Source organism: Seriola lalandi, unplaced genomic scaffold (assembly GCF_002814215.2).
Source record: "Seriola lalandi dorsalis isolate HSWRI2012SDOR001 ecotype SW California unplaced genomic scaffold, Sedor1 jcf7180002054840, whole genome shotgun sequence".
NCBI classification, from domain to species: domain Eukaryota; kingdom Metazoa; phylum Chordata; class Actinopteri; order Carangiformes; family Carangidae; genus Seriola; species Seriola lalandi.
The window spans coordinates 354,585-382,109 of record NW_019525393.1 but is presented as its reverse complement, the minus strand read 5'-3'; the positions used below and the strand labels follow the sequence as shown (position 1 = coordinate 382,109).

The 27,525-nt window shown below is 40.5% G+C and overlaps 1 protein-coding gene across 3 annotated transcripts in view; it reads left to right on the top strand.

The window, feature by feature from the left end:
• itga7 (integrin, alpha 7) overlaps positions 1-27,525 on the top strand; it is a 37,592-nt gene that overhangs the window by 5,958 nt on the left and 4,109 nt on the right. For 2 of the 3 annotated variants that reach the window (XR_002761842.2, XM_023426797.2), the window contains exons 2-24: positions 9,875-10,002; positions 12,007-12,086; positions 12,298-12,553; positions 13,697-13,828; positions 17,943-18,150; positions 18,577-18,773; positions 19,188-19,276; positions 19,430-19,557; positions 19,759-19,854; positions 20,000-20,061; positions 20,399-20,562; positions 20,957-21,106; positions 22,001-22,116; positions 22,468-22,654; positions 22,819-22,893; positions 23,593-23,672; positions 23,817-23,894; positions 24,274-24,376; positions 24,487-24,702; positions 25,683-25,799; positions 26,049-26,162; positions 26,634-26,732; positions 27,040-27,165. Coding sequence is in view for 2 of the 3 variants with exons in the window: in XM_023426797.2 (XP_023282565.1) it covers positions 9,875-10,002; positions 12,007-12,086; positions 12,298-12,553; positions 13,697-13,828; positions 17,943-18,150; positions 18,577-18,773; positions 19,188-19,276; positions 19,430-19,557; positions 19,759-19,854; positions 20,000-20,061; positions 20,399-20,562; positions 20,957-21,106; positions 22,001-22,116; positions 22,468-22,654; positions 22,819-22,893; positions 23,593-23,672; positions 23,817-23,894; positions 24,274-24,376; positions 24,487-24,702; positions 25,683-25,799; positions 26,049-26,162; positions 26,634-26,732; positions 27,040-27,165 (3,001 nt within the window). In the remaining variant the exon portion in view is untranslated. Of the gene's footprint in view, positions 1-9,874; positions 10,003-12,006; positions 12,087-12,297; positions 12,554-13,696; positions 13,829-14,549; positions 14,658-17,942; positions 18,151-18,576; positions 18,774-19,187; positions 19,277-19,429; positions 19,558-19,758; positions 19,855-19,999; positions 20,062-20,398; positions 20,563-20,956; positions 21,107-22,000; positions 22,117-22,467; positions 22,655-22,818; positions 22,894-23,592; positions 23,673-23,816; positions 23,895-24,273; positions 24,377-24,486; positions 24,703-25,682; positions 25,800-26,048; positions 26,163-26,633; positions 26,733-27,039; positions 27,166-27,525 lie in introns of all 3 variants that reach the window. The other variant, XM_023426798.2, reaches the window with a different exon arrangement.

Below are 27,525 nucleotides of genomic sequence, written 5' to 3'. Positions count from 1 at the left end.
AGGTTCTGCCTGCTGCTCTGATGTAGGCCACAAATCATCTGTTATTGTTTTTTTCTATCTCTCTGGCCTTGAAAGACACCTATTGTGCTTTATCTCTTCTGGCCTGATTGCTAGCCCCCTTTTGTCTCGTTTCGATTCATGGGAGTTATTTTCTTCCTCTAAACACTTTTTCTGCGGCAAATTAATAAATATTAAACAATGATTTTTTACCAAGACCCTATCAAGTCTGTTTTGGGTGCAGCGTGGCTCATATCATTGACAATATTGTCAGGCCATGATTTATCTATTGATTTACTGTTGATTCAATAGATCTAGTATTTACTCTGTTGCATTGCTGTCATGGAGACAGTAGGTTCATGTTTACTGTGGACCTGCTTTGGAGCCTTTCTGAGCAGGAATACTCAGTCTCACTGGCAGTGGGGCCACAGGTAGCTGATATAATCCCAGACATCTAGTCTGGAGTTCAGTTTCACTGGCTGAGTAAGAATCTAAAACAGAGCTTTCTGAAGCTGAACAAATCCTCTCACTGAACTGGAGGCTTGATTAACACAGCTTAACAAACAAGAGTGGCAATGGAAGTCATTTTTGGATGACCTCTGAAAGGTTACAGAGATTGCAAGCAAAGTCAAATGCAAATGCAAAAAAAAAAAAGATTGGTATCAATCTTCTCTTCTAACTCAAAGCAGGAAAGCAAAAAAGCATATTTTCCAAAATGTTGAACTATTCCTTTAAATTAATTTTTTTATTTTACAGTTACACATTTTTTCTTTGTGGTTTAATTGTGAAAACTAACAATACGTTTGTCTTCATGGGTCAAACACAGTATCCTCTGTACCTAGCGCCATATGTGATACACATAAATGTGTTTAAATGGGGCCCAGCATAACTGCTTCACACATTCATATCACAAAGAAGAATTTCTGGGTGCTAATTTGCATTAAAATAGCTAAATAAAAGCAGCTTTTTCAGCCCCGGCTTAACAGTTGAGAATGAACCTTCCCCCTTTTACCCTCCCTAATTCAATTCATGACTTTTCTCCTGCTCAATCTCTCCCTCTCTCCTTTTCAGTTTGTCCCACAGTAACTCTTGTTGCTAAATCTCTCAGAGGCCATTCATGTGAAAGCCTCATAAATGTAGGAACTCACCCTGCTGCAGTGCTTATTTATATGAGAGATCAGAAAAAGCAAAGGGTATATAGCATGGGCTTTACAGTCTAGCATGAACACACACACACACACACACACACACACACACACACAATTAATGCTCTTTACTACCTCCCACTTACTCTCTGTCTATTTAGCATTCTCCCATTCCTCCACTGGGCTGCCTGGGTTCGGACAAAAGCTCGGTGGGAAGCAGCGCTGCCTGGCTGAGAGCTTTCAGGAATATTACTCTGCGGACCACGTGCTCACTGGAGGGAGAGGGACAATCTGCAGAGTCAGGAGGAAACATACAACTCAGATCAGATGGAGGTGCAGAAAAAATACACAGTTTGGCAGTGTAGGTGGAGCAGAAGCTGCTGCTGCATCTGCACTTCAGAGATAGTTGGCAGATACAGACCTGAGGTCACACGAGAATGTCAAGATTTCTGGTGTTTTGTCGTATTATCAGAACAAATACTCATTATCTTTGGTTTGAATTACTCATGTTTGAGAGTATAAGGCTTGCTTTCTCTGTTAGTTGATGAAAATCTCAGCTGTTAATTCATTACCTTGACATGACTATGAATATCATATGATCTGTGTGTTGGGGGAGGGGCAGAGGGACTGATGGGGACGGGAGCTGCGGGGATGAATAAATCATGGCAGGCCTCCCCTTTGATTAAATATGTGTGTGTGTGTGAGTGTGTCCACGCTTAAGTGTGTGTGCATCTGGAGGCAGTTGAGCCAACTCTGATAAAGACGCAGTTTAATCAATCAGCTGATGGCAGCTCCAGAGGGAACTGAAAAACTGAACTGAGATCAGCGATAAGCCATAAAAAGCAGACAGGAACAGGAAATTAGTGTGAGTGTGGAGGCTTTTTGTTTATATTTATCAAAAGACATTTGTTATTGGATTTTGCAGGATATATTCTGGTTAAAAATAGTCAAAAACATCATATAGATATCTTTTGCATTATCACAGGCTTCTCTTTTCTTGTAAAGATTTTCTTTTGTTGGCATTTTGCCTTTATTGGACAGTAGATAGTCTAGAGAGAGACAGGAAACAAGGACAGCGAGTAAGAAGTGAATGGCATGCAACAAAGGTTCCCTGGTCGGGAATCAAATCATAAACTTTGTTCACCTTTTCTAATTTCCTCACAGAATTATGGGTTGAATTAGCTGTGTCAAATCTGCAATAGATAGCCATCGCAAAGTACCAAGACCATTCTTTTATTGTGACAAAAGCCTTTAGTTATTGGCTTGTTCATTTTGTACCATAGTGCTGTAAAGGGAACGTGGCTGTCAACCTGTAAATATGGCTGCCAGTGTTTTTAAACAATGACTATCTCAGTTTGGTTGAGGAGGGGCTCCTAAGTTTTTTAAATACCCCATACAGGGGTCAGTATGACACAAATGTTGAAGAACCAATTAGCAATGTTTACTTTGTTGGGTGAGAAATTAATCAATGTTTCTGCTCTTTGTTCTTTCTCATTTTCAGATTTTTTTTCTAACAGTTTCTGAAACACACACACACACACACACACACACACACACACACGTGCGCGCGCGATAGATGGATGGATAGCTGAAGCACATGACCTTAACTACAAGCAAATTGTACAGTATTGCAAATGCTACACTTACAAGACAATAAGAAAGGGAAAGAAAGAGCAGCTAAAGGTGGAATATGAGAACCAAATGGATAAGTATCTAGATAGACAGATCAATAGATGGATGAATGGGTAAGGGGGGACAAGAAAAGCAGGAGGTAAAAAGGAACAGAGGATGGATGGTGTAAGGGGCTGTGTGCTCTTTACACTTCGGACCTGAGGGCCAATCATTACCCCATCTATGTCTGGAAATAGCCGTTCATTTATTGATCAGTAGTGGGGCAGGTGGTGAGCTCAGGGGTTGTTAAAGATGCATGTAAAGTGAGGATGGGGTTACCATTGTCCTCTAACATACAGGAAAACATTCTGTTCTCACGCTTAGCTGTCCCGAAATCTACTTTCAGTGTTGCCTTAAGTTCCAAGGGTCTTTGAAAAAAAATTTTGTTGAGTTTTTTTAATTTAATATCAAACAGCCCTTGCGATTTCAACAGAACAAATCTTTTAAGCAGGAAGTTGAATTACATCCGTGGGCAGTGAACCACAATATCCCAAAGGGGTTTGTGCATGGACTGGCAGCTGTTTCTGTCTCTCTTTTTGCACTTTATTGTGCAACTCTTTTCTCCCCTACCCAGAGACGGAGAGTGTCGAGATGTTCAAAACGAGATGATTCAGAGTCGGTCACCTCATTCTCAGCTGTCGTTTTCTCATCAGCAAATCTGAAAGGTGAAACTGGAGTCAGGTGTGAAAGCAGCATTTTCCGAGACAGGCCCTTTAGCTCTGTTTTATGAGACTGATTGTCACAGTGGACGTTGTTGGACAGGCTGCAGTCACTGTGTTGATCCGTAGTTTACACAGTTGTCGCAGAGCCTTCTGTTGTCTGGTGTGTATCCACTTGTGTGTGCGTGAGATTGTGAATAAATATTCAAGTTATTTGTACACTCATGCCTCTATTAATGTTTGCATGCTTGCACATGTTTTCCTTTGCATGTGTGTCTGTGTGTGTTTCTGTGTGTGTAAGTGTGCGTGTGTGTTTGTGTGTCCAGGTCAGAGGTCACAGTCTTGCCTCAGGATAACAACAGACGGCCTAGAGAGCCCCTGGCCCCCATGCTGATCCTATAGAGCCACTGTCTGTAGAGCAAAAGCCTCACACTGATCTCGATGGACAGATGTTAAAGGGTGTGAGCAGATAGATTAGGAAGAATCAACTGAAATGATCTGGAAACTAAAAATTTAAAAAGTTTTGATTCAGCATTTCACAAGGTTCCACGCCTGGAAAATTCCAAGGAAGGGTTGGGTTTTTGAAAAGGCTGCATGCGCTGTTTCAGTTGCTCTTTAAATTGATCTTTATGCTAAAATTAAGTGTGAAAAAGCCTTTATTCCCTTAAGCACACCGTTTGGATGATGTGCAGTCACTTTGAGGCCCTTTATGAATAGAGGTAGAGGCAGCTTGTGTGGCCGCCTCATCAACGCCTGAAATGTTTCCCTCTCTTTTCTTTCTCTCACTTCATTTCTTTCGCATTTTCTCCTTTGTTAGTTTCAGTGCCAGTACTTTGTCTCCACAAACAAGACAGGACTTTGAATTCTCTTGGGATTACTAAATACCCTTGTGCAGATGTTTGCGTGTATTGTTATACTGTATTAGTGTGTTTACATGTCCCTCACATCGCCAATATCTTTTAAGTAACAACAAAAAGGCAGCCTTGTTCTCAGTTGGATGTTAGTGAACATTTAAGTCTGAATAAAATGATTTTTAGCAACACAAAAGTTGCCAAAATGGTATTTAACAAGCTTCAAGTGTACATGTTTAAAGGTTTGACACATACCTATATTTTCTGGTCTGTTTCTGAAAGAATGCTGGTCTGAATGTGATGTACTTCTTTGCTTTGATCACATTGTTTTGTCTTTCTGCCTCTTCCACTGAGGCTGTATCCAGGGATGTGACTCCTAGGAGTGGGGGGGTGGGGGTGGGGGGATTTAAGGAGGATTGGATTTTGTGTGTGCATGTGTGTGTGTGTGTGTGTGTGTGTGTGTGTATGGGGGTTTGCATGGGGGAGGGGTGGACAGGATTGTGGAGAGTGTTGGGGTCACTGCACATGGGTATGAGTGCAGTGTAATGAGGATGCTGTGTGTGTGTCTGTGTTTTGTTTGTGATGATTAGCTGGAAAAACAAGGATGAAGACCCAGGGTGGGCTCATAAACCATTGTTTAACAAGCTCCAGCTTTATGAATTTCCGGGGTTTTGGCAATATGCTGTAATACACTGTTATTGTTTCAGTGATAGCAAATTTATCCTGCACCATGTTCCATATTCATGATTCATTCTAAGTACAAGCTACTATAGGGTCTCCAAGTAGCGCTTAAAGTAACTAACTTACAAATACAAACAGTAGCTGAACCAAACTGATTTCCAAACACCCTCTTTATAAAATTAGCAGTTTATCTTTGATTGGTGTTAATTACTTGATTGAACAATGACTGACAGCTTGATGGACGCTGTGACTGGCTGACTCTTCTCTACCACAAGTTCAATACTAGTTCTTGATCAATGACGCAAGATGTCTACATTTAATCTCTGTGTATGTTTTATGTTTATACTATTTATTTGACCACATTCTATATATTTACCAATGTTAACAGTCGAGGACCAGTCTGTCTGTCTGAGTTCACCATTGCTATCAACAACTGTTGGATGGATTGCCATGAAATTTTGTATAGTGACATTTGTGTTCCCTAGAGGATAAATCCTAGTGACTTAACTTTTCCTTTCGCACCATCATGAAGTCATATTTTTATTTTGTCCAGTAGTTTGATTTATGACCAAATACCAGCTGTACTACTGTAGTTTAATGCTAATTAGCAAATGTTAGCGTACCAACATGCTGAACTAAGATTGGGAACATGGTGAATGCTGACATTAGAATTTAGCTCAAAGCCCCACGATGCTGCTGGAACGGCTGTAGACTTGTTTAAATCAGTTTGTCAGATTTGTCTGATGCAGACAGGCCCCAGGTGCATGATCTAATCTATACGTACAACCTGGTAATGTAAATCACACAAATCCACACACTTCAGCCATGCTGGTGCCTGCTTTGTGGTGTCTGGGTTCATGTGGGTATTTCACTATAGACTCCATCACCGTCACACTCAACACACTGATATCTCCCCCAGACTCAATGTGCAGCAGCAACAACAACATATTACGCACAACCACTCACATCACACACACACACACACACACACACACACACACACACACACTCCTCTGACTCAATGTCAAATGCGGGTTTAGTGAAAAATGAGCTTGGCAGAGGAGATCACGATCATACTATGTGACTCAATCGAAAACAATGAGGTGAGCTAAGACGTGGGCAAAATAATTGAAAGTATTACTCAGCCATGACGTTTTATCCGTGTCAAATTTGGGTGTCAAATGTGTGCCTGTCTGCATCTCCACATGCTCCCAACTTCAGATAATCAATCACTTAACTTCACAGAAAGAGGATGAGCTGTGACAATTTTTGAGAATTTGTGCATTCCCATCTTTCCCTACAATAACATCTCATCCTATCCTCAGTATCTCATCTGACCCTTCTAGGCAGACATTTTCTCATAGTGATCTTGTATTAAAATGATCTTGCATCTATCGTAAGTGAAATGTGATGCCAACAGGTATAAATTTACCTGCCGTTGAGCCAACATATCCCATTTTTCATTTATGATATGATGCTCTCTTACTGAAGAATTATTTCTATCTGTCAGGGTTGACCACATATAAGGCTTTGCTACCCAGACAGGTTGGAAGCCATCCACCTCTCTTCTACAAATACTGGTGGTATAACAGCTTAACAGACCTCCCACCCTTACACCCTGACACCTGTGTGTGTGTCTGCAAATGTGGGGGGGGGGAGAGGTATCACCTTAACCTCCTGAACATAAACCAGAGCCCCCTGGAATGCTGAGCTGCAAGAGGGACCCGATCTTATCAGGTTTTTTTTTACTGATATGTTCTTCCTCTTAACCAGATCCCTTTTGTTTAACATGTGTTTGCATTAGATTAACACTGGTTGGATTTTTTTTTATTTTATGTGGACCACCACTGATGTGTGCAGCTGCCATTATCACATGAGATGTCTTTGCTTTGGGTGACTGTTTTGGGTTCTCATTCATTAAGGTAAGGGGAATCATTCCTGAGACATGCACGGCTGCACCTCAATAGAGGTAGCCTATTTTTCAGGAAAGACCAGACAGGAGTAAAAAATAAAGTGGAGCTGTCTGGCAGTCTGGGTGGTATCAGCTGTCGTTTGAGTCTCTGAGTGTAATATTGTGCTTCGCCAGGATGAAAGGGTGGACAAACGTGTTTTCTTACACTGGAAGAAAAGACAAGTCAGGATCTACTGCTGTTATTGTGGTGGTGTAAAATTAGTATGACAGTTTGATGTAGTGAAACTTTGCTATTTTAAGATCCTTACTGCGAGTACTTAATAATATCTGGGCCATGTTGACAGCATGCTTAAAGTTAGCAGTTAGCACTAGCCCCAAGTATGACCTCAAATGGTTGTATGTTACCCTATGATTAGGCTGCATTCAGACAGACATTTGCCCTGTGTTAAAACAATGCTAGGGCCTGTGTTGGTGTGTGTGTGTTGTTTCATGTGCCAGGGAGACATTAAAACACGATTCAGGATGTCCAGTTGGAGGAGTGGCCTTGCATGTATGTGATTGGCCAACTCAGATGATGCCACAAAGCAGCGTTTGTGTTACAGCATTGGCATTGCAGCATTTGCTAAATGGCAACACAAAGAACAGTTGTCACAGATGCAAGTATTTAGTCATAAACTGAAGTATTGGGGAAATTATCATTTGCATTCCTTGCACAGCGATCAAAAGTAAAAGCACATTTTTCATGTGTTACAGCAGCAGGTTGCAATCTCAAAGGTATTTTCATGATCCCACAGGTTTTAATGTCCAAAAACATTTGCCAGTGTTTGAACCAACAGTTAAATCCACAACATTCAGTAGTGAAAGCGGTAGAGAGGAACCTCGGACAAAAGCCAAACTTAGATCAAAATATCAGAAAGAATATTCTGAACAGTCTGTGGAAATATTGGATCTAAAAATTGCTTTCATTCTCGGCAAAGAGTAAACATCTGTTGGATCACAAAACACCTTTTGAACATGTATGATCCTACTGCCAGATAACAGGTCCAATGAGCATATTAACATATGATATGTAGAAATAGCAGACATTTTTTAACCAGCTGTTGGTGCTAACGTTAGCGTCAGATGAAAAGTCAGTTGATCATCAGGTCTCCTTGGGACTATGAATGTCAGTTCAGTAGAAGAAACTTTATGAAAATTACCATTGTACAATCATGCAAAATCAATTAATGACCACATCTGTAACACTGTAGGTAAGTGAGAATTTAGCAAGCTTCGTATTTCCCTATTTTTACTATGAAACATGAAGATACATACTGCCTAGAGGGTTGTAAATAGTATTGTGTCTGTATGCTTGCTGTCACCTGTTGCTCAGTAGGAAAGGAACAATTGACTCACTTACGAAGAGTGGAGCTAGTATTGTCAAATGCTTATCATGTGCTGTATCAAACATAACTATCTCAATTATCCAGCACAAGAGTAAAAAGGAGTTGCTGCACACCTGACACTCATGTTATGGCTGCCTCTTTGAGATCACTCAGACATCCACGTCTCTGTTTGTCTGCATGGTCTGTGCAGTGCTATCAGCTTGCTGCTCTGTATTTATAGGCAAAAATACTTCCCAGCCACAGAGATAACTTTAATTTAAGTGTGTACACAACAAGGTAGATATGAAGGGGGCTGGTGGAGGGCACCTTTCATATAGGCATTGCAGCTAGTTAGTCAAACTACTGAGCCAAGCATTTTCTTTGCCAATGTCATTGTTATAATTAAGCTGTAAATACAATGTAGCTGCTGTTGTTGCGCCAAATTTAGGATCGATCTCTCTCACTCGGTATGTTCTAATCCTCTCTTTCTCGTCTCTTTCTTTCCATCTTACATTCTGCTTTTTATGTTACGATCTGTCTCCTCTCCCTCAGTTTCTCCACATCTAGTCACGCTTCCATGCATACAGTATGCCACGGCTGACGGTGTTGGGTGGAATGTGGCCCAACGCTCGGTTTTTAAATAGCATCCTAGACTGAATCAGCCACTCCTAATAAGGCAGAGGACAGTGACACTGGCCCCAGAATATCAGCAACCAACTCACTGAGAATAAAACTTTTCCTTTCTTTGATAGTAAAGCTACAGTATCCATAGACTTCACAGAAATATTTTGAATCAATTTCAAGTCAAGATAATGTGACAGCTCAACTGTAGGCTGTGTCAGCAGGATTTGAATAATTTTGCTTAAGCGGCAGGTGTTTATACTTTAGAGTAATGGTGGCTTTGGTCAGCTGAGGCTTTTTGCCAAAACATGTCACATGCCCCCGTCACTTTTCAGAATTCAGTTTTTGTCCACCGCACTTTTTTTGTTTTATTGTTTCCGTATATTTGATGTCCGAGTCACCTTTAGTTATTGCCTTGCATGCAGAGAAATAATATTTATGAGCAGCAGCAGTCAGAGCTCGATTGTTGTTTGACCCTGGGTTTTGCCTCTTAGGCAACATACAGGCTGCTATAGATTACTGCTTTTTGGGGCTGTGTACAGCATCGAAGCAATACCTGCAGACACTACTTGGGGATGAAACCACTATTACCAACTTTGTTTTTTGATTTGAAAAAAATCTATGTTCATACTTACAGTTAAAAGAAAGTATAGCACAGAGCTCTTTGTTGTAAAGAAACAAATACAAAACTATCTATCAGCCACCAACAACAGTCACATTTGGTTGGCATCACATATACAGTCACATTATGTAAATATCTTTGTTGTGTTTTAATGGCTGCATTGATTGTACCTTTCATAAATATAGACTCGTAAGATCTTAAGTATGTGTGTGTGAGAAGTTTCTTTCATGGGATCCCGGACAAATTGACAATGACATTTCTGTTATGTGTGTGTGAGACATACCTCTGCAACATCTTCCATCAATCTTGGACGCCACGTATTACAATTAAATGTCACTGATGTTCCCTCAGGATCCTGGTGGGCGCGCCACAGGCAGCGGGGCAGGGGAGGTTGCAGGGCAGTCGACCAGGAGCTCTGTTCAGGTGTCCAATCACACCAGAGGAGTACGACTGTGAGAGGGTGGATATTGATGGAGATGGTGAGTTTGTAGTAGAGCTAAAATCATTAGTCGATCAGTTGATAAATAAGATAATCAGAAACTATTTTGGTCATTGATGAAGTGTTTATGTAATTTCTTGCCACAAATGATTTTGTTCCAATTTCTCTAATGTTAATATTTTCTGCTTTTCTTAGTCCTTTTCGAACAGTAAAGTGAACATTTTGGATTTTCAACTGTTTAAATTTAGAATTTTACTGGAAAGATTAGTGCCTAGGGAAAAAAAAAAAGTTTGTTTCAGTCCTAAATTTGTACACAGCAGAGATTTTAAAGCACTATTAAAACACTTGCTGTGCTTTCTATTTTTGACTTTTCCACTGATATCAGTCTTGAATTTATCTTCTGACTAATACTTTATCAGTATAGTAATATAAGAATAAGCCTTTGTAGGTCCACTGGCTGGCTGCAAGATTATGTGATTGTGAATGTCAACATACTTTTGTATCAGTGGCATGCATGACAGATAGGCAAGCAGAGCCAAGCCCCCCACAACCAAACTCAGTGTGCATTTTAGCTGTTTACTACTCTGCAACTAAACTCAAAAATATGGACCAGACTTAAACATACCTTTTCATGACAGTAGCAGTAGGAAATCTCTATTAAATTCTGGGCCTGTACTAACTCTTGATTTTGCGCTGCCTGTCTTACCTGAGCTGAAAGTTTCTCCTGCATCCTGCCGCTCTCTGCCTGGACATCTTCACCTTTCACCTCCCTGGCTGAAGAAGTATTAGCATTATTCTTCTGAACTGACAGTAAACATATCAAATGTACAGTTTGGAGGTTAAATATCTAAAAAATAACTTAAATTAAAAACATTTACCATTAACTGACAAATGACACGCTCTGTAGTGACAAAGCAGAATCCTGCATTTTCCAGCCTCAGCGTTGTTATCCCTTCCTAGATCATAGTCTGGCCTGTAGTTGAAGAGCACAGGGGAGACGAGGGACTTCGGTCTTGAGGAGTTGTGGCTGTAGTTGTAGTTGTAGCACAAACAGCCTAAAGTTTACTTACATCGCACTGTATGTTCAGAGCAATACTGCTAACTGCGAACTAACTAGCTAACTCTCTGCTCTGGTCGCCAGCACTGCTCTCTCTCTCTCTCTCTCTACGCACACAACCCACGTACTGAGCTTGTGTAACAACATTCTGTCCCAAATTTACTGCATAATTTGCACGGAGATAATAAATCAGTGTAATTTGCTAGTTTACTTCCTAATGCTGCCTGTTAACGCGAAGTCTAGTTTTCACACACTTCTGCGCATGCGTATGATGCGTCATATATCATAACTGATCTCACAACGGTAGAATCTTAGTCAAGGAAAACTTTACAATGGATGTATTAGTTTGACAAGCACATTTTGGCTAAAGCTAATCACCATGGACCGTCAATAATCCCAGGATTATCCTCACTGCGCATGCGCAAACTAAAACAAAAAAACAAACAAACAAAAACAGGATGCTGTCATCTCCGCTTCAGCCTTTGTCAACGGGACATGGTCACACCCACGAAAACGACAGAAACGACGGACGCAACGGTTTGTAGTCAAGCTAGCTTTCATAGACAATGTCCTGCTGCCACCACAAGTGGGCAGTAAAATACATGATGAATGCAAACAGGCAACACATCCTTTATGGCACAGAACGCTGTTGTGAAATCAGATGTATGGAGAGATATCACTTTCACTTCGGTATCTTTCTAATTTATCTATTTTTTATCTGTAACTGGACAAGCACTGCTTGCCTTGCCTGCCCTGCACGCCACTACTTTGTATTCAAAAGCTTCTAACTAATGTTGCCATTGAAATGTATTTACTCTCAATTTTACTTAGTCATTAGCATTACATAAGAGAAGAGTATATTATCATTTGAATTCAAATAACTCCACTGCATAACAAAGTGCTGTTTGCTTTCTGTGGCTCAGATCCTAATTGGTTTACAGTATGGAAACCAACATGACAGCCATTTCCTACTGTGTTTTCTCTCAGTGAGTCTGGACAGAGAGAGCAAGGACAACCAGTGGCTGGGAGTTACTGTCAAAAGTCAGGGAATTGGAGGGAAGGTGGTGGTAAGTGCAGATCACATCATGTAAATTCATCATTGCAGGAAGCTAGGTCTGGTTTTTGAGAATGAGACTTAGATGATAACATAGAAGACACGTTTTCAGCTTTGGATGATCTGTTACGTTTTACTGAATAAACCATTATAACTTTTTTTGTCATCACTTCCAAAAATGAGTGAAAATAAATATAACAATGCTGTTACCAATCCCTCACCAGACCTGTGCTCACCTGTATGAGCTCAGACAACGTGTAAGTCAACCTTCAGAGACTCGTGACCCCATTGGACGCTGTTACGTGTTGAGTGAGGACCTGACAGAGCGGGATGACCTGGATGGAGGGGAGTGGAAGTTCTGCGAGGGTCGACCACAGGGACACGAGCAGTTTGGTTTCTGTCAGCAGGGCCTGTCTGTCAGTTTCACCCCAGACAATAACTTCATTCTGTTTGGCGCTCCAGGAACATACAACTGGAAAGGTGAGGACTCTTGTTGGCCTGCAGAAGTGTTACAGACATGTTTTATTCTTATGGAGAAATGGTTAGTATTTTTATGCCTCTACGTGGCAGCAACAAGTGGACTCTGCCGGCATACATCGCCTTTTAGAGATATTATGGCTAATGTGTATGTTATGGCTAATGTGTTTGCCACACGCATGCAGTATCAGATGTTGTATTGGTGTGTAGATGATGTTATTAAAAGAAATTTTTGTCGGGAATTACATTTTATTGAATTCCCAATTTTGTATTGATTACCCTCTTTTGCCATTACTATGTTTCAAATGCTTGTTTTTTAGATTTTTCTCTGATTTAAAGGAATAATTATACATTTTGGGAATTATACTAATTAGCTTTCTTACTAAGAATCAAAAGACATGTCTGTATGGTAAATAACAGGCTACATCCAGCAGCTGATTAGCTTAGCAGAAAGACTAAAAACAGGGTGTAACAGCTAGCCTGGCTCTTTCCAAATGTAAAAAAATCTGTCTACCAGTAACTCTGAAGATTGCTAATTAACCTTACTTTAATTGCCATTTCGGACCATCAGCAGAAAGACCAGAAAGTTACTGTTCCTGGCAAGAAAACAAATAAGTTTATTTCCCAAAACATTGAATACTGAGACTTTTTTTTGTGAAAAAAATGTAGTGTGAGCTAGAGAAGACAACGAGGCCATGTAAACAGTCTAAATAAAACAGTGCTACTAGTAGGGCAATACTCAGAGATAAAAAATGTAATTGATTTGTAAACCAATGTAGTAATTGGACAATTAAATTATTCAGAGCGGCAGCATCCAGTTAATCAAAGAAAGCACTGAAATTTTTCTGATGCAATAATAAGTTAGTGGATTGATTTATATTGTATTGTCATAGTCTGCCACACAAGATTAATTCTATGCTTTATTGTGTAATTGTTTCAGGCATTTATATAATGCACACTGTAGTACCCTGAGATTTGATTCTGCATATTGTCTGCCAGATATGATTGATTGCTCTGATTCAGCCCAGTGTTTCCACTGGAATTTATCAGTATAGAAGTGCAATCATGCACATGTGTCCGTAGTCCTGCATCCTCTGCCAATGTTGTGCTGTTGCTTTGCTGTTCCCTCACCTATTTCCATTCCAGGTGAGATGCGTGTCCAGCTCCTTAACCAGACTCTGCTTGACCTCGGTTTCTATGACGACGGACCCTACGAGGTGGCAGATCAGAAACAACTTAATGCTCAGCTCATCCCTGTGCCTTACCACAGTTACCTGGGTAGGATTCGCCCTCCCTGCTCACTGCTGCCTGCGCACAGGAGAGAAAGCGAGGGCCGGAGGAGGGGCGACACCAGGGCTCAGACTGTACCCTAACACGACTGACATAATTACTGGAGCTAGCAATAGTAGCGACTGCCAAACTGCCCCTGACCGGTTGTGAGAAAACTTGTTTTAGTGTCACTGTCATTCCCTGGAGATTATTTCTGGCTGAGCCTATCTGTGTGACTCATAAAGCCTTCCATATGACCCCACCTCATTTTTTTAAAAAACACTTTCCCATGTGAATGTGTTTAACATGTTAAATATTTCCAGAGCTTATTGTGGCCTGAAATAAATTCTCATGATGTCAATATTTGTTCCCTTTCTTGGAAGAATGGGGTGTGATCTTCATTCCATCCACTGCGCTCTTCTAGCAATGAAGCGCAAGAAAACATGTCAAAACTTTAGGTGGGTGGTACAATGTCAGGGTGCAGTCTGAGCCTTAAATGTCATCTCTCTACCGGGTACCCAGTGGTTTTGCAGGAATAAAAAAACCACTGTGGCACCACAACGACAAAACTCCAATCAATCACAGCTTGTCTCACCTGCACCTCCCTTTTTTCTCTCTTGTCACTCTTTTTTTTCTCCTCACCATTTCACCACCCCATCACTCCCCTCCCACACTTCCCCCTCTGTCTCTCTTTCTCTTTCTGCTTGTCTTTTCCTGTCTTGGGCCATAGGGCTCTTGTTCATGGCTAGCCCTGTTGAAGATGCACTGCTGTACAAAACTCTGGAGCCCTCCAGCCGGCCCACACCGTTTGAGGATGTAGCTCATAATAGCTACTTAGGTTTGTAGGCGTGAGGTCTTATTGTTTGGACCGGACCGGGCTTGTAGTTGAAGTAGTCCAACCTTCTTGTCCGTCTTCGTCTTAATCCTTTCTGCTAACTCCGCCTCGTGTTTACATGTATGGATTTTAGCACGTAATTTATGTACAACATGGGATATTATCACCTTCACTATTGTAAAGAGACAGCCATCCATACCTGAAAATGTATTCTAAAACCAGCTTAATTTAATTGAAAACTTTTTTTAGTGTTTGATTATTTTTTCTTTTTTGTCCCTTACTAGTAGTTGAATTGTAAAGATGGTTGTCTCTTTGAGTAGCAGCAGGGTGTTTATCTGTTCTGTCTGTAGATCTCTGTCGTCTGTAGTGTGTTGAGTCAGTCTGTCAGTCTGCATGTGTGTGTTGGTAAGAAGCTATCCAGGTGGTGGTGGTTTTCTCGTCGGTTGTCGTCGTTTCACTGATAAAAAGGGTTTTACTAACAAACAAGACCAAGTTATGTTAGCAGCAGTACATGCTAATATCAGTGTGCTAATATGCTCATAATTACAATGCTAACATGCTGATGTTAAGCAGGAATAGCCTAATGTTTTTGCTTAGTTTAGCATGATAACATGGTAGAATTTGCTGATAGCACAAATCACAAAGAATAGTTGAGGCTGGTGGGAAGTTTTGAAGGTATTTAGTCGTAAACCAAAGTATTGGACTAATTTAAATTTGGACCTGATGATGTTCACGGATAAAAAGTCGGGGATCACCAAAGTCATTAGGATGCATCGTCATGGAAGCAGGAATGACTAAATATTTCCACCAATCTGTCCTGTAGATGTAGAGATATTTTCACAGGATAAGTGAAGACTGCTGAGGAAAAGTCATGGTATCATAAAAGTCAGAGGGATTCATCCTCTGGGGAGTAGGAATGTAGTTGTTGAGATATTTCAGTCTGGACCAAATCGGTGGACTAGCATTAGTTTTTTTAATGAAAGTATTCTGAGACCCTTTGTCATTAATCTCTCAGTATTTCGTGTCCATGTGTAATGACTCATCATCGTCTTAACAGGGATTTTATATTTATTGTTATCACTTGGTTCCAGCTCTTAATTTTCACTATGTGTGTGGATCTGCTATAAATCTCTTTATTCACATACCTCCAAGCCTGTTTACCCTCCTACTCACCATATTGAGCCGTCTCCTTGACAACACTAATTCCCACATGACCTTTTAGCCATCATCATAACTCACATGCTTCTGTTGATCCTAACCAGATGATATGCCACACCTATGCATGCTTACTAAAATGACACAGACAGTGTTGTAGATATTTCTGAATTATTTTCCTAAATGCTTATTAAATCTCACATGGCACAGGATTCCAGTTGTTCCTTTTCTTATGGTTACATACAAACAGTAAATCCACAGTATGAAGTAAATCCATAGTATGACATTCCAAGGCGCAGTACTGAACAAAGGCATATGTCCCTTTTTACCTCCATCAAGGCTAAAGCAAATCACATCCATATAATGGTTTTGTGGGGGTTTTATGCCACATTGAAGTGGTTACAACTGTTGCCAAGGTCGTCCATGTTTTCATTTTCCAAAAAACAAACATGCTCATCAGCCTTTGTCCTTGCTTTACATTGCTTAGTTTGTCCAAAATTAAGGGGAAAAGAGCAAGAACAAAAATAAGTTATGATTCTAGTTGCTGGGATAAATCTGAAAAAAATAGACACTGAAGAAAGAAACAAAATAAATACATAAAACAAGAATGTTATAGGAGTAAATAATAAAGAACAAAGAATCCTTTCATAATGCCTCAGAGTTGTATGACTTGACAAAAACATTAATTTCAATTATATCAAGCTTTTGCTACTGTGGCACAATACCATGCACAATACCATGCAAACTGAAATTAAATGGGTGAAGGTTTTGAGTTTGAAATGTAGAATTAGATAAATAATAATATTCATACCATCACTCATGTAATACTTGGAAATTCTCTGTTTCTAATGGAAAATAATCAATTGATATTTTCTAACATCAAATAGATTCTTGCTGAATAGTCCGTTGGTGATCATAAGGTAATGAGGAAGTGCACAATGGCGTAGTGAGGTTATAGGGTGTATGAAATATAAAAATATAATTACATATAGACTGATCATACAGACAAAATCATTTGAAAAACACAGCGCACAATTATTACAAGTAATTTCTTAGGCCTATGAAATGAAGCAAAACCAGAACAGTTTATTGAGATTTCCACTGCTCGCCCCACCTTTGTGAGGCTGATGCAGGGCCCCCATCCCCCTTAAAAACCCTTTGCAGCATTAAGCTTCCATTCCCCATTTAGTTTTACAGTGTCGACCTTGTAGTAAGCCTGTGTGTTAAAAGCCACTCTGTGTGGAAAACGTAGCGCCTTGTCTCTTGTCAGTTGGTTTTTACAGGAGCTGAGATGCAGACTGTTGCATTCCACATCGCCACCCTGGAACTGCTCACTGTTTGTCTCTGTTTTGTCTCCCTCTGCATGTTTACTCAGGACTAACAAATGTCCTAATTGATTATCCTCCCTTTTCACACCCTCTGCATGTTTTGGTTTTTTTTTTTTTCTAAACTAGCTAAGCAAAGGCATTGGGTTGCTTCTGTTTAGGTGAAATGTTTGATATGATGTGCAATTTTTCACAGTTTGATAAGAAAATATCTACGCAATCTTGTCATGAAGCAAACACACATACACACACACACACACACACACACACACACACCCATCCCCCCTTTCCACTTGTTCTCTCCTTTGCTTTACTTGATTTACATGCAAACACATCCTCACATTCCTTCACACACTCACACACACACACACACATACAGATGTACACTTCCACAATGCACACTCACACAAAGGAGGAGATGCTTTAGGCTATAAATCTGATTAATATCCACCTACTGTGTTTACATACTGCCTTCCCCATAGGCAGCTGATTCAGAACAGCAGGATCATGAATCTTGTGAGACATTAGGTGAAGCCCAATACGTCTCCCTCTGCCCTTTTGCTTTTACTAGTGGACACACAACCATTCACTGGCCTCCGACAGCCAGCACACAGGACATTTACACCCATCATGAGTTTGGCATAAAATCAATAGTCACTTAAGGCAAACATTTCATTAGTAAGAAGATGAGCAGAGCATGCTACACTGAGAGGAGATGAGCCTCTGAGCCCCACGGTCAATACTAACCCCTGACCCCTCCTCTTCCCCGGCCCTGCTTTCCTCCTTCTTCTTCTTCTTCCACCGTCAGGCTTTTCCGTGGACTCGGCCATGGGGATAATGAGCCTCAGAGAGCTGACCTTCGTGGCGGGTGCACCCCGGGCCAATCACACAGGGGCGGTGTTGCTGCTGAGGAAGGATAACGTGTACCGGCTGGTGCCACAGCACATTTTCTGGGGGGAGGAGCTGGCCTCTTCATTTGGGTACTCGGTTGCTACGACGGATCTGAACAGTGACGGGTGAGGGAATGCTGAATGTGAAGTCCGTGTGGATAATCATCATAAGACAAAGAGGGATAACTGAGGATGTGAGGGTGTGGGTTGCAAACAAAAAAATGATAAGTTCTAGTGGCAACCTGAGCAAAGCAGTTAAACTTTTGAAATGAAGCATATTTGTATATTTATAGATGGATTCTGGATTTTTCAATGAGGGAGAAGAAGTAGATGTAATTTTAAAAAGAATTAAACAAAAAATTTTGAACTTCTCTTCTTCTGCTTCATTGTCAGATTCAGCCAATTACACACACTATCAAACCTTTTCATAATCTTTTAAAAATGATATCATACAAACATAATTATTCACAGCAGAGTATTTTGCATTATACGTTCATAATGTCTAGAGGGGGTCTTTAACTTTAAATTCTCTGTTCCTGTTCCTGTCTTTAGCTGGACAGATCTGATTGTTGGAGCTCCTAACTTTTTTGACCGTAAGGCAGAGATTGGAGGAGCTGTTTATGTGTACCTGAACCCCTCTGGCCACTGGGACGATCAGGCTCGGCCGATCCGTCTCAATGGGACGTATGACTCCATGTTTGGGATGATGGTCAGCAGCATCGGAGATCTGGACCAGGATGGATATGGAGGTGAGAGCAATGTGTTTTCACTCAGCTAATCATGACCCAACATGAAAAATGGCCTTGAGGTATTTGTCATACCCCCAAAACCGTATTTTTTTAGAGCAGGTGTGCCTGGAGTCTAGATATTCATGTGTTTAAGTTTCAACCTAAGACTTCTGATATTTAAAACCAAAAATATATATATTGGTGCAAAAGAAATATTATGTTTTCCAAACAAAATATAAATGTAAATTTGATTTCTCTTTAACTTGCTGTGAACAAAAAAAGTATTTTGTAGGAATTCATGATCGTATTATATTTAATTGTATTATAATCTGAGGTTTAGCTATATTTTAAACTTTTCATATGTAAATGAGAAGAATAGATGGATTTTCAGTTCTAATAAAACTGTAAACCAGCCACTCCTGTATATGTGTGCAGATATCGCTGTGGGAGCACCGTTTGATGGAGATGGCAAAGTTTTCATCTACAGAGGCTCAGGTGCTGGAATAGAGACAAAACCTGCTCAGGTGAGATATAGGTTTCATATGATGAATGAGTGAATGTTAGGAAGAAAAGAGGGATAAGAATGAAAGGACTGAATGAAGGAAATAAATGGATTGTGAGACTGGCTGAATTAATGACAATGAATGATAATTGATCAGTGTTTCTTATCCCATCAGGTGTTGGACGGTCGTGACTTTGATGTGAAACGTTTTGGATACTCCATCTCAGGTGGTCTGGATATTGACAATAACCAATATCCAGACATTGCAGTGGGCTCTCTTAATGATTCAGTGGTTCTCTTCAGGTGAGAAATATTTGAAACATACCGGCCCAAAAAATCTCAATTTTGAGGTGCGAAAAAATCAGGATCAAATTCTGCATCTAAACAGACATTAAACATACAGTGACATACAGTTTTATCATAAAATTTGCATAGGCTACATACAGTCTGTTTTAACATCACTTAGTCATAATTTGTCAATCTACAAATCGTTGTGTCCCCAAGGTCTCGTCCAGTCATTCACGTGATCAGAGACATATCTTTTGACCCTAAATACATTGATCTGGAGCAGCACAACTGCAAGGGCAGAAATGGAGTCTGGTAAGAAAACGTCCAGGATAACTTGACTTAACCCAGATTTTAAAAACATAATTTTGCAAACAACCTTCTGTGGTATTTTATGCCATGATTGCAGTAGTAAAAACAGAGACTGTGTTTTTCACTCTCCACCATCTGTCTTTTTTAGCGTGGAGGTCAAGGCCTGCTTCACCTTCACCGCCCACCCAGAAAACTACTCACCACACATTAGTAAGTCACACCTCAGTTTTCACGACCATTTTTGTCCTTCTCTCACGTGGGACTTCGTATCAACCCTCCACAGCGACAGGAGTAATTTCTATTTACAGTGGAAAGTAACCTTATCTGTGGGATAACATTAGACTTTATTATGATTAAATCACAGCTGTGTAATACTGTATTCCCCAAGATGTGGGGTTTATTATATGTCCCATCCCTGGTGGGCTTTTAAGTGCTCTCTGTGTGTGTCCTGACATTTCTGTATTTCAATCGTTCTCTCTCTCTCTCTCTCTCTCTCTCTCTCTCTCTCTCTCTATCTATGCATCGCCCCCGTGTTGCTCCCTTCAAGCCCTGGTGGTGCACTTTGAAGCTGACACCGAGCGCAGGAAGCTGGGCCTCCCGCACCGTGTTAACTTCCTGGGCCGCACATCACTAGATCCAGAGTATAGTCAGACTGAAGAAGTGGCGCTACAGCGTCACCCTGTGTGCACCACCGCTGTCTTCCAACTCCACGTCAGTCACTTAGATTTGTTCATGTTGTCCACATCAGACACATCAACTAGTTTTTATTGTGTGGTTAAATTAATAAAGCGTCTGGTCTTCAGTTTGAGGTATTTGTGAACAATAATTTTTTTGAATTGAGTGGGTTTTGGTCTTAGTTCTTATCTTTCATTTTACTTTGGTAGCAAAAATAAGTGTAAATGATAATGCTTAAATAACAGCTAAAGGTGTACAAGGTGACAATCTGCCTTTTTAATGCTGAGTTTTGGTGCACTGAATACTTTCCTTTTCATTGTATATTTTGAGAAATAGGAGTCAAAATGCTGCAATGCTTTTTTTCTACCCAAACTCTCTGACCAGCTATAATGTTGACCATTAACCATTTTCATAATCTCTGTCTCTGCAGGAGAATATCCGTGACAAACTACGCCCCATCTCACTGGCAATAACCCATACTATCAAGCCTGTGCCACCACGCAGACACTCAGGTGTCAAGAGGCTGGAGAAGCTGGCGCCTATACTGAGTGTTTCTCCCTCTAACACACTGCACTCTGAGGTCTGTAAAAAAAAAAAAAAAGGAAGAAGTATTTTATAGTCACGATTTATTTTAATTGGTCACTCCCATTCTCCGATTTCTGTAGAAACAAGTTGAGGCTTTATGTAGTGCTTCCCATCAACAGCTTTTTCTGCAGTAATTCAGGCTCGACATAGGTAGTTAAAGCAGAATATATTATATATTTTATTATATTTTTATTTTATTATATATTATATATTTTTCAGCCAGCTTTCTTTCCTAGTGCCTTCTGCTGATTCATCCTGACTGCTCACACACACACACACACACACACACACACACACACACACACACTGGCTGTATCCATGGTTTTGCTCTCTTCAACCCCCTAATACTTGCTATATAGACATTTTAACCATGGTGAGGAAGAGACACACGTGGTTAAGTTTATGGAACGACGATGGTCATGGTTAAAAGAACCAACATTGACTATCAGTTGGACAAGAGAAACACGTAGCAATCTCTCGCGTTAAGGTCCAATGTTTCATCGAGCCATCGATCCACCCTGACCTCCTCCAAACATGGACTCCTAGAAGGATCTGTCAGTCTAACGTAAACATGTTGTTTTGGGGCATGTGCGGAAAAGACTGATGCTGTCTGATGCTAAATGTCACTTAAAAATAAAAATGCTTGCACAACTGGTCTATGGGGTTGTTTTTTTATGGGAGGAAAGTCTCTATAGTACAATACGGAGTAATTGTACTTAGGTGCATTCCTGTATTTTAAGCACATAGACACAAAAAAGTATAATGCAATAAAATACGTTTTAGCACTTATATAATTTAATTCTGTCTTGAAAGTTGATACTTATACTTACGTCCACACGTTTACACCTACACACAAGATCTCACGTCTGCCTTGTTTTACCCCCTGAAGGTGAACTTCCTGCGAGAAGGATGTGGCACAGACAAAATCTGCCAGAGCAACCTGAGGCTGAGCTACCAGTTTGGAACACGACCCCTGAACTCCAACCTCTTCACCCCTCTGCCAAAGTTAGTATCTGCCTAACCCATTCTGTGTGAGCTGGTGGATTTTATAATGTAATCGGTTGCCTGAGAAACTGTTGCCTAGTAACCTAAACCCCAACACAAACATCATGTTATGCAGAGGGAATAAAGTGTATTTTAACTGTTTGTATAGTGTTAATACTTGAACATTGATCATTGAATTGAACTTGATTTCACGTTTCTTAAATACGAGTACTAAGGTACTAGTTTACAATAAGGAGTCCTTTATAGCGGGAGGGTTTATAAGATATAAGTAAAAGGTGGAGGAAGTATTCCTGACAACTGTAAATGTGTGTTTTCATCTCCATTCCTACTGTCTTCCTTGCCTTTCTGTAGGGATGAAGATGACTTGCAGGTGTTCTCCCTGTCAGACCAGCGGCTGGTGGTGCTGGAAATCACCGTCACTAACATGCCCTCTGACCCTCTTGACCCTGAAGACGACGGAGATGACGCTCATGCTGCTCAGCTGCTGATCTCCCTTCCAAACACACTGTCGTATGCGGGTTCCAGGGTCCCAGCACAGGTATGGGGTGAAATCACAGTGCTGTTTGGAACAAGTCTTGAACTGGTGCTTTAGACGTGGGTTTCTATACCAGAGCCATATATTTAAAATGATTACAGTGAAAGTTACCTATCCCATGTGAGATTGTACTAAAAAGCTCTGTGATCTGTCATGACTGGCTATAGATGAGATGTCAAGCGAACCAGAATGGCTCCCAAGTTGAATGTGACCTTGGAAACCCTGTAAAGCGAGATGCTAAGGTAAGGAAATAACTCAGTGTAGATTCAGTCCAAACCTGAGAAAACAAGACAGAAGACAGACAGAACATATCAATAATGGTGTCATAAAATCATTAAATTGCATGTAGCACTTTAATTTTAGCTTGGATATATTTTCTGACATTCTCATTAAAAAATGTGCTGAAAAAAATATTGTTTGAAGAAATATAGAAGCTGAAGTAAATGTGACTAAAAAGTCATTCACAACAATTAGTCAATTAACAGACAATCAACAGAATGAATTGGCAACTATTGTGATAATTGACTAATTGACTAACATTTGCTGTTTAAAGCTTCTTAAATCTGATGATTTTCTTAATTTCTTTGTCATATCTGATTATAAACTGAATATTTTTCTTTATCTTGGTCTTTTGGAAATTATGGCAAGTGTCTGTCACCATTTTCTGATATTTTATAGGCCAAACGATTAAAATCGAGAAAATAAGATAAATCGTTAATGAAGCTCATCGTTCGCTCCATTCATCATCATTTTAAGAATTTAAACCAACTGAAACAAGATGATAATGTCATAGAACAACAGAGAAACCTGCTCCATTCATTAACATGTTAAAGAACAAACATCAGCAGAAGCATCAATAAAATACATTTTTTGCTAATTTCTGTCATTTTTTTTGTCTTTTCCTTTGTTGTAATATACACACGTGTGTGTTTGTCTCTCAGCTGAAATTCTCCATCAACTTGAGCACATCAAACATCACCATTGAGACCACTGAGCTGACAGCAGATCTCTTATTGACAACGTAAGTTCAGTCAAAATGACAGCGTGATGGATTACAGTGTTTTATTTCACTCACATCTTCCTTTGGTTATTTCATTGGAAATGTTTGACATGTTCAGACCAAATGATTCTCTGATCACTGTGTGTGTTCACTGTTTGCTCTCAGTATCAGTGAGCAGCCTGACCTGGTCCCAGTCACAGCATTTGCTAAAGTTGTGATAGAGCTCCCTCTGTCTGTCAGTGGGTGAGTAAAACCTGAACAGTGACGTCAATGTTTATGACCTTCTCTAGCTCTGGAAAGCTGCTTTTATGGTTAGTTTATTAAACCCCTTACACACACACACACACACACACACACACACACACACACACACACACTCACCTTCTTTTTCCTTCAGCTTTAAGGTTGTTAAAATCATCTTATTCCAAACTATCTGACAGTGTCACATGTGAAATATTCCAGTTGTTTTCCAAAATTCAGCTTGACATTTGAGGTATTCTTGGAAAGTTAATTTTGACTGAATAAAATTCAGTTTAAACAATACTGCTACCAGCCATGTGAAGCTGTGTGAGTGTGTGTGCAGCTGTCTGACATACTGATGTGATGTTGTGTTTTACTGCAGGCTTGCTCGTCCTCACCAGCTGTTCTTCAGCGGGGCAGTGAGGGGAGAGAGTGCCATGACTAGTCTGGAGGACGTCGGCAGCCCTGTGGATTTTGAGTTTGTGGTGAGGAACTTGTGTGTGTATGTTTTCATAAAAATAAAAAAGACCCAAGAGAAAAATGCCAATTATTACAGTTTCTCAAATAATATACTGTTACTATTTTTGTGTGTTAGGTTGCCAATCCCGGACAAGCTCTGCAGACGCTTGGCTCGGCCTTCCTAAACATCATGTGGCCATACGAGCTGGCAAATGAGAAATGGCTCCTGTATCCCGCGAGCCTGAAGTTTGAGGGTCACCCAAACACACACTGCACCCCCACAGGGGCCCTGGATCCTCTAATGCTACAGAGCTCCTCACCTGCAGAGCTGCCACAGTCTGTCAATCCTAAGGTAAGCAGAGCAGAGTTCATTTCTCACTCTAGAAGGAAATGATATTTAACACCATCAATAAAGACTCTTCACACTTTTTCCATGGACCTAAGTTTCACTCAGTCTGCATCCACCTTTGAAGGTGCAGTTGAGTCATGTTTTTTTACCCTGGAAGGTTCCTAAATTGAGCAAAGTGACCTGAAGGAATCTCAGGACATGGCTGGATTAACCTCCTGAGGGGCCCCTTGGCAAAAATTTGTTGTTGGGCTTATTCATTCATTATTTTCCCAGACACCCAGAAACCAACCAGAACTCTAGAGCTCAAATTATCAAGTTAATTTCCAAAAGTTCACTGGTGCCAGCTTCTCAACTGGGAAAATTTTCTAGTTTTCTTTGATAGTAAATTCAACACCTTTGTGTTTCTGACTGTTGGCCAGACAAAACAAGACATCTGAATATGTTCACTTGGGCTTCAGAGAATAATAACCAACATCTTTCACTATTTTCTACACAGAACAATCATTCAATTATGAAATAAAATGATTGTCAGACATATTGATAAGCCTTTCACTCCTCCTATGATTGAATACTAATACATTTTTGAAGGTTATCTGTGTGTTAATTACTTTACAGACAGAAAAAATGTAAGCAGTTTGATCAGTGGCAGCAATGCTCGTAGAATTCACTTTCCTTTCCATTTAGCCCAGGAATCATCGGCCCATCATTTGTGAAATCCTCACTGGCCCACTTTTAGTTCAATTTTGATATTTATTGGGTTTGCTATTAGTGGAGGTGATTTGTGTAAAAAGGAATACAATGCAATTGAAAGTCTCTTTATCAGGCCTACACCCTCTCATTAACAGCGCTTCCGATATTAATTCATGCAGGGGGAGAATTCAAGAATTCATGCTGGAATATTTGGCAGATTTTAATGCTTTTTCATGAACCATCTCAAGTAACTGATCCATCTCTGCCTGTATTGAATACATCACTTCCACCAGGCTGGGAGAGCACGCCGCTCCCACCCAGAGGATGAAGGTCAAGTGATGGCAAAAGACAATGTAGGACGAACCACCCCGGCTGTGGCCGCTTCAGATCGACGCAAGTCACTCAAACTGGTAAGAGGGGAAAGAATAGATAATGCAAGAGGAGAGATAAATAGATGGAAGGACAGAGAAATGAGAAAAAGGGAGTGTTTTATTGATTTGCTGCTAATGCATACAGCCAAATGAATAGTGCTAAAATGTAGACACACAAAAGAAGATGCAGACTTTGTCCATTTAGCTTTTCACTATTCTGCTTATGTCCGTCTCCAGTTCAGTCCAAAACATTACCCAGAGTGCTCATCTGTAATTTTTTTCTTCCAGGATTGTCTCTTGGGGTCGGCACGTTGTGTCCTGTTCCAGTGTCCCCTCCATAGCTTCTCTGGTCAGGCTGTCCTCAAGATCCATGCCAGACTGTGGAACAGCAGCTTCATAGAGGTGAAAGAAAAACATCCTGTCATCATTATATCAGAGCCTTATGCACATTACTCTCACTCTCTGCTTCAGTTCAATTGTTGCAGCTGCTGCTGGCACTCGCACTGATTTAAGTACTCATGCAAGGGAATGAGTGATAACTGAAGCAAGTGCATTTATAGAATGAGAAATGAGAGGTGTTAATAGGCTTTGATGTTGAGACAGTCAGCAGTCTGTTACTACAGCCGTCAGCTTTGACCACTGAATCACCGCAGCGCTGCAGCTTTAATAATCAGATCCAAATACAACAAATACAGAAGATATATACAACCAACATGGTCCTTAAACATCCAATGAATTTTGAGATGGTACTTTTCTTCCGTGGTTTGACTTATTCCACATGAATCCAAATGTTGGTATGGGAGGGATTTGATTTGAATATTATTGCGACTTTAGAAATAATTATTCATTTCTCTCTCTCTCTCTGTCTCTCAGGAGTTTCCAGCAGTCAGTGCTCTGGAGCTGCTGGTCAGAGCCAACATCACTGTCAAGTCGAGCATCAAGCACCTGGTCCTCAAGGATGCTGCTGCACAGGTACTCAGCACACTTCACTTCCTGCAAAGCAAAACTTATACTGCCTACATCTCTTTGTGTCAGGCACGCATCGTCTTTTTGAAATGTTTTTGTTATACAAGTAGGAATACTATTTCCGGCAGCACATCGTGACTTGACTTGACTTTGTGCACATCCTTACCGTCAGAGAGCAATACAAACTCATTTCGCCACAGGCATGTGTGACTGTGGCCTGACTCACTTATTGATTCACTACATGGTAAATAGATCCTGTATTTCTTGTATGATGAAAATAAGCACTTAGATTTTTTCCCTCCCATTCTCTTAGGTTCCAGTGATGATCTACCCTGAACCTGGTCTGGCTGACCAGTACTGGATCCCCTGGTGGATCATCCTCATAGCCATATTGGCAGGCATCCTGCTTCTGACTCTACTGGTCTGCATACTGTGGAAGGTAACATTCACAAGATAACACTTTAACAATGGTCTGACACCTTCTTGTCCGATGTCCTAAGTCCCAAAACAGTGAGTATTTGGTCATTGATAATATAGAAAATCTTCAAGGTGGGGCATTAAAATGAACATTTGCCCCTTAAGATTCCCCTCATAGCAAAGACTGATAAACGCCTGTCTGTATATAGTTTCATTGACTTCATCCTGTCACTCCCTTTGCCACTACTCTAGCATTTTCTCATCATTTTCCATGGCAGTCCAATTATTTGTGTCTGCTTTGTTCTGTCCTTTCCTGTAATCATTTTATTCCTTCCAGCTCCCTCTCATCTATCCTCTTTTGTTCTTGTGTTTGTCCTCCGTC